This window comes from Ursus maritimus, unplaced genomic scaffold (genome assembly GCF_017311325.1).
Source record: "Ursus maritimus isolate PB19 unplaced genomic scaffold, ASM1731132v1 scaffold_32, whole genome shotgun sequence".
Taxonomy (NCBI): Eukaryota; Metazoa; Chordata; class Mammalia; order Carnivora; family Ursidae; genus Ursus; species Ursus maritimus.
The window spans coordinates 12,393,547-12,400,773 of record NW_024425786.1 but is presented as its reverse complement, the minus strand read 5'-3'; the positions used below and the strand labels follow the sequence as shown (position 1 = coordinate 12,400,773).

General features: G+C 56.0%; 1 protein-coding gene across 4 annotated transcripts in view; it reads right to left on the bottom strand.

The window, feature by feature from the left end:
• ARHGEF10L (Rho guanine nucleotide exchange factor 10 like) overlaps positions 1–6,734 on the bottom strand; it is a 109,967-nt gene extending 103,233 nt beyond the window's left edge. For 2 of the 4 annotated variants that reach the window (XM_040645852.1, XM_040645853.1), the window contains exons 1-2: positions 6,673–6,733; positions 192–380 (exon numbers count right to left, since the gene is read on the bottom strand). In XM_040645852.1, the coding sequence (XP_040501786.1) occupies positions 192–380; positions 6,673–6,709 (226 nt within the window). In that variant the 5' untranslated portion in view covers positions 6,710–6,733. Of the gene's footprint in view, positions 1–191; positions 381–6,672 lie in introns of all 4 variants that reach the window. The other 2 variants (XM_040645851.1, XM_040645854.1) reach the window with 2 other exon arrangements.
• Between the last annotated feature and the right edge of the window lie 493 nt (positions 6,735–7,227).

Here is a 7,227-nt window from a genome sequence, read left to right as displayed (position 1 = left end):
CTTGGAATCTCTGGTTCCCAAGGGAAGCCACGGAATGCAACTTCTCAATGGTTCTTCCCTTCCTGCTTCTGGGGACAGTGGAGAGGCTGGGAGGCATCCCTGGGAGCCTGGAGCTTCCCCCAGGCTCTCCGCTCTCTGTAGCCCCAGAGGCCCGGAAATGGGAGGACCCAAGCCTCCCAAAAACACCTTACCAGTGATGGGGGCGGAGTCCAAGTGGATCAGTGGGGCGTCGTCGATGTCCTTGTCTGGAGCAACGCCTGGGACACCCAGGCCAGTGCTGGTGTCCTCGTCATCGTCACTGTCATCAAACTCAAAAGCCTCTCCAGGGTCGTCCTCTGCCTCGGGGGAGGGGCCGGGGCCTCCCGGAACCAGCTGATCTCCTGCAAGGGAGGAGGAGTTAGCTGCAGCCCGGGCCTGGGGTTTGGTCAAGGGAGATGGCCACAGGCCTGGAGTTTGGTCAAGGGAGACGGCCACCACGGGGGAGCTGCTGCGGGCCTGAGCGATGCCATGAGGGCAGTTCCCAGGGACTCGAGGAGAGCCCTGCCCGGGGCCAGCTGGCCCCCCTGTGCTCAAGAGGTGACCCCGGTGGTTGGTGAGGGCTGTAAGCAGGTGAGCAGTGGACAGAGAGGTGGGAGCAAAGGCCGGCGCGAGGCTGCACTTGGCTGTACCTCCGTGTTGTTTCCTAGTTCCCCGCTTTGTAAGCAGCTGCATCAGCGCGTGTGCGTGTGGGCACACACCTTTGTCCGCCGTTCCTTGTGTGTGTGCCTGTGTGCTTCTCCCACGTGTGAGTGAGCACACACGTTTGTCCAGCACACGGCACAGCCGCATAAAACACAGCCGCCTGGGTGTTTGGAGCCCGAAGGAAACCAGCTTGCGGGACCTGCTGGGGCAGGGCGAGGAGCCTGCACCCCCAGATCCCCTTCACGGCCATGCCCTCCTGCCGCCCATTAAAGAGCAAGTGAAGCAGAGCCCCGCCCCCGCCACGGCCCCCCTCTGTCTTAGCCCCTTGTTTTCTAGTCTATCCCTGTATAACCTGCAAAGATGTGTTTTGTGCTCGTTTTTGTATTCCCCGGGCCGATCTCAGATCCCTAAGAGTCGTTTTTACTGTCCCCTTTAAGGGGACAGGTCATGACCTGGCCCATGGTAGAAACTCAGCAACTTCTGTTAAACAAGAAAAGGAATGGATTTCTCTCCTAAAGAGCTTACAGGCCTTCACCTCTTCACCCACTTCACCAAGCTGAGCTCCCTGGTCTTCTTCCCTGGAGGACTTCCTTCCTCAAACCTGGGGCTGGACAGAACTTCAGGGGTTCACTATGCTGTCCCCCTAGTCCGTGCCAACCCCCTCCAAAACCAAAGGGGCACGTGGCCTGGTTTTAAAAGTCTCCAAAGCTGGGGCACCCAGGGGGCTCAGTGGGTTAAGTGTCTGCCTTTGGCTCAGGTCATGATGCCGGGGTCCTGGGATCAAGCCCCGCTTTGGGCTCCCTGTTCAACAGAGAGTCTGCTTGTCCCCCTGCCCCCCATCTCCTCTCCCCCTGCCCCTCCTCTCCTCTCCTCCCCACTCATGTTTGCTCATGCTTGTGCACTCTCTTTCTCTCAAATAAATAAATAAAATCTTAGGAAAAAAAAAAAAAGTCTGCAAAGCTGACCATCCCTCCTCGGCTGTCCTCGGCAGCCCTGCTGTATAGCTCACACCAGGGTGTGCAGCATATGCACTTTGGCCCTGCCTGAGCCCCCTACCAGCTGTGTGGTTCTGCGCAAGTCTCTTCGCCTCTTGGTCGCTTGGTTTCTCCCTCCATAAACGGGAGAATAAAAACAGCACCCACCCCATAAGGCCGAGGTGAATGTGACCTGGGAAGTAGGTCAGGGCTTCTCCACCCCGCCACTGTTGACTCTGGGGCCCCAGGGCCTTGGTGGTGGGGGCACGGCAGGACGTACGGTAGCATCCCTGGCCTCTACCCGTTAGAAGCGGGTACTACCCTCCAGTTGTGACAATCACAAATGTCTCCAGACCTTGCTCAATGTCCCCTGGGGGACAAAATCACCCCTACCTGGGAACCGCCAGGGTAGCTGTAGCCCTTGGCTGAGTGCCTGGCGTGTGGGCGCATTACACAATAACACCTGTTGTACGTACAGCCCCTCCCAGCCGGGATCCTTGAAGACAGGACTGCCTAGCCCTTGTCTGTGGACTCAGCCCCAACAGGTGCTCAGAGGGGGAAGGGCGCGTAGGCAGGCAGGAAGGCGGATGGAGCAGACAGACGGCTGGATGGAACAGCAGAAGGACGGATGGGCATATCCAATTCTAGGAGTCCCTTGGACTAGAAAAATCCAATCCCTCCCGCACAGTGACCTGGGCGTTTGCAGAGCAGAACATTCTAGGTGCAAATGTCTCAAATTCACAAAGCCCCTTCCCCAGCTGCTGGAGTGCAGCTGAAGCCCAGAGCTTAGCCTCCCTCCCCACCAGATGGGGGCCTCTGAGGTGGGGGCTCCCCTCCCCTCCTGGGAGCTTTGGGGACAGCTCAGGCCAACATCGACAAGGTTGGACTCCTCTGGGCAGTGATGTGGCCGGTGGCAGAAGCTCCTTCCCCAGGTAAGAGACACAAACCCTGGTTGAGAACCTGAAATGTGCCCCCATGCAGCTCCTGGGGTAAGCCTCACAACCATCCCCACTGGATGCGACGAAACCACAGAGAGTCAAGCAGCAAAGTGACGCACCCACTGTCATACGGCGGGTAAGAGGGGAGCCGGCTCTGAACCCGTTCTGTCTTCATTCCATTCCTGCATTCTCCCCTGAGCCCTGCTGCCTTCGGAAGTTAGCTGAGCCCTTGGACACTTGGCTCTGAGATGATGAATTAATAAAGGAAATCCAGGGGTTGAGTTGGAAGCTGGATTAATGGTTTTCAAATGACAGTTCTCAACCCCCTGGTGGGTCACAAAATCAATCAGGGGGTTCCCCAGGCGGCATTCTGTTTCGTTTATGAATTGCTTGAGATATTTTTAAATATTTTATTATAATATTAATAAAGTCACATTTGGTATTACTTTTGATATGGTTTTGACAGTTCTGTTTCAGTTTGCACATACATATCCACACATACAGGGGGTGTAGAATCTTCTACCGCTCTCCCCTCGTTCGCTCCTCTGCACCCACACTGGTCTCCCTGAGGCACCATGAATGTGCCAGACGTGCTCTAGCCTCAGGACCTTTGCACTTGCCATCTTGGGATCCAGAATGTTCTTCCCCAGGTATCTTCTCCTGCTCTCACCTCCTCCAGGTCTTTACTCTTGGTCGTCTCCAGATGAGGCTGCCATGCCCAAAACAGCCCACAGAGACCCCCTGGAACTCCCCGATGGCCTTGTCTGCTACTTTTCTCTACGGTCCTCGTCAGCAGTGATGTTCGATGCTTTTATGCATTTTACGGTGTCCTGACTAGAACGTGAGCTCGTGAGGGATTCTAGTCTGTTTTGCTCACTGTTACGTCCCCAGCATCTGCTACAGTGCTCGGCACACGGCAGACACACAGTATCTGCTGGACACACACACACTCCTGTTCTCAGGGCTGTGGACTGTGGCCTTTTTTATTTTTAAAGATTTCATTCATCCATCTGACATAGAGAGAGCACAAGCAAGGGGAGCAGCAGTCAGAGGGAGAAGCAGACTCCTCACTGAGCAGGGAGCCCGATGCGGGGCTCGATCCCAGGACCCTGGGATCATGACCTGAGCTGAAGGCAGACGCTTAACCAACCGAACCACCCAGGCACCCCTATGGGTTGTGGTTTTAAAAGTTTAAAAATACTGGGGCGCCTGGGTGGCTCGGTTGGTGGAGCATCCGACTCTTGGTTTCGGCTCAGGTCGTGATCTCGAGGTCCTGGGATCGAGCCCTGGGTCAGCAGGGAGTCTGCTTCTCTCCCTCTCCGTCTGCACCCCTATAGCGAGCACCCTCACGTGCGTGTGTGCTCTCTCTCTCTCTCTCTCAAATAAATCTTTAAAAAAATAATAAAGTAAAATAAAAGTTTAAAAATGCTGGAATGAATGACTACAAAGTTCCCGCCCACTATTTTCGGGCTACCAGATATAGACCCACCCTGAGCCTGGGGAGGCCTCCATGCCCTTGGCCCGTCTCACTTGAATCCGCCTGAGTTGCAGTGGGAACAGTGCCCCTGGCCGGTATCAGGTGGTGACTGGGGCGTCACAGTCAGACCACCAGGCTCCAACCCCAGCTCCCCTAGATGCTGACCATATGAACACGGGGTCACTATATCCCCCAGGCTGTAGCTTCCTGACCTATCACAAGGACAAGAACAGCGATCAGCTCTCGGGAGGCCGGGACACTGGACGGGAGGGCCGAATGAACCCACAGACGAAAGCGCCTGGTGTGAGGCCCGTGCTCACTGCTGGTACCGGTCCTGCTCATTGTCAGGGCCACAACATCATTACCATTATCTCTGCTATGCTTATGATTATTATGATTACTGCCTTGAGTCAGAGCCCAGCCCTGGGCCCTGGGGGAGATGTGCCGGCCTTCCCAGTCACAGGCCTGGCCCACAGAGCAACCGGCCACAGGCTGTGTCCAGGGACATCGATCATACGGTCATGGTCATGCCTGCATCCAGGGGACTATTCCCAGCAGCCCCGGGGCCAGGAGGTTCAAAGAGGAGTAAGACAAGTGTCAAGGAACTCACTGCCGGTGAGGCAGGCAAATATGGCAAGAGATGAGCCTCGAACCCCCAGCCTGAGCCATGCCCAGTGACAGCTGGGAGCTCAGCCTCGGGCACAGGGCCGCCCCTGCACAGAGCCTCACAGGGTGAATAAGGGTCTGACAGCCTCCCAGCAGAGCTGGTACCACAGGCTGCAGCCACAGCAGGAGTGGAGAACACAGAGCCTGGGACCCAGAGGAGCCGAAGACGTGAGCAAGGAAGCTGGTGGCTATAGGATTGGGAAGAGGTGTTTGGGGGAATTTGAATTTTATTTGGTAAGACAACAGGAAGCTCTCAAACAATCAGCAAATGGCAGAGAGCCTGTTTCGACCCCATGATACTAGCCAGCGATATCAGATACCACTAGAACAACACATGTCAAATGTTTGTCGAATGGAACCGAATTGCTGTAATCATTAAGTCATTTTGTTCTTACTTTTTGGTGAATAGGAGAAAGGGTGCAAAATGCCCATGGCAGCAGGAGACAGAGCAGGGAGCATAGGGGGACCCAAGCCACAGTCATGCCTCAGGAGATGCCCTCGTCCCCCGCAGCCCTGTTCCCGTGCTCCTGAGACCCAGGTAACCAGACACTGCTCCTTATCAGAAGAAAAATCAGGAAGCCCCTCCCTGGATAATTGAGAGCTGAACTGAGCCCTTCCCACCCATCTGGACAGGTGGCCAGACAAGAGCTGGCCACATGGGCCTTTGATGTTCCTGACCACACCCCAGCCCTGGGAGAGCCAACCCCAGCGAGCCCAGGAGGCCGGAGACCCGAGAAGCCACCGTGCACAGTGAAGGGGGCTTCACTATGCGTGTCCCCCACCCTTCGGAGAAGACCACGAGAGCTCAGGGAGGAAGGGACCCCCTCCTTGCTCTCTGCCCAGGGCTCAGAGCACAGCACACCCCACAGCGATAAGAGCTCCCATTCATTGAGTGATTGATTACCACACGCCAGCGCTTTCCATATACTTAAACCTTGCAACAGCACCCGAGAGGGTGTCATGACTGTCCCCGTGTTTATGGGTGATGAGGCTGAGCCACAGAGACACCAGGTCACTCAACTAAGCACACAGTGTCGGTGGCAGGGCTGGGCTGGTGAAAAAGCCCTCACTCGCGACCTCTCTGCTCTCTGCCTCCCCCAGAGGATGGATCACAAGACAGGAAGGGGGGCCCAGTGGGTGACGGGGGTCCACCTCCTCCAGGGGGGGAGCCCGGATTTCACCTACGGTGCCCGAGGCTCTACTGCCGGGGTTATTGCCAGATAAACGACAGGACATCACACTGAATTTCGGATTAACAACCAATAATGTTTCAGCGTACGTGTGGGTTTTCCTCATCATCTTCCTTTTTTTCCCCGATAACTCTGGCCACCCTGCCACTGCCAGATGACCCAGCTGGCAGATGGAGGTGGACAGCCCAGGCCCTTCCCCTCAACCTCACCACCCTTAATTCACAAGCGTCACCCCCAAGCACACAGCACTCCTGTTGTCATGTCTATGGGTTGTGGTCTTAAAAGTTTAAAATCTCCAGGGGCCCTGGGTGGCTTAGTTGGTTAAGTATCTGCCTTCGGCTCAGGTCATGATCTCGGGGTCCTGGGATCGAGTCCTGCATGGGGCTTCCTGCTTGGCCGGAAGCCTGCTTCTCCCTCTGCCTCCCCTGGCACCCCCACCCAGCTTGTGCGTGCTCGCTCTCTCTCTCTCTCTCAAATAAATAAAATCTTTAAAGAAAAAAAGTTTAAAATCTCCAGGGGGTCTTAGGTAAAGAATCACCCCCTCGTCCGGAGCCTACCCCATGAGAAGGAGATTATGATCCATGTTGCAGACAAGGAAATTGAAGCAGAGGAATGAGGTCATTTGCCCGAGGGCACACAGCTAACCACCCAGAGCCGGTGAGCAGGATTCATACCCAGGATCAGCCTGCCCCCAAGCTAGTGGCCCGTCTGGAGGAGGGACGAGCAGGAAGCCTGGGGTACGGTACCTATGGCAGCCTGTGGAGAAGGATTGGAGGAAGCCATCAGACAAGGTCCAGCTCAAACCAGCACCGTCCCAGCTGCTCGCCTGTGGGAAAAAAAAAAAAAAAGAGGCCAGAAATCTAATTAGATGGTGTTCAAGGGCAAAGTTTCAACAAGCAGAGAGGGGTCATTGGCTCACGACCTGTGCACTCCAGCCCACCAGCTCTCCCATTCCTTCCCTAGCAGCTTCCCGAGCACAGGAAGGTGCCAGAAAGGGCCCAGCCCCCACCCACCATAAATCATTAACCCAGAAAACCAGCAACCGCAGAGCTATAACCCCATCTTCCCAGTAAACCCGTGCCACCACAGACCTTACTTTTGCTCAGTGCCCAGAGCCCCTGGGAACCCTGGTGGGGCCAGCTAGACAATCCCCTTCCTCCTTTCTGGCTTTCAGGTGAACTCCAGCCCCAGAGGCAGGATCCTGCTGCGGCCTCTGTGCTCCAGAAGCTGGATCACGCCTGAACTGTCACGGACGTGGCCGGACTCTTCCTCGTCCCAGCCGTCCAGTGGCCACAGCTCCC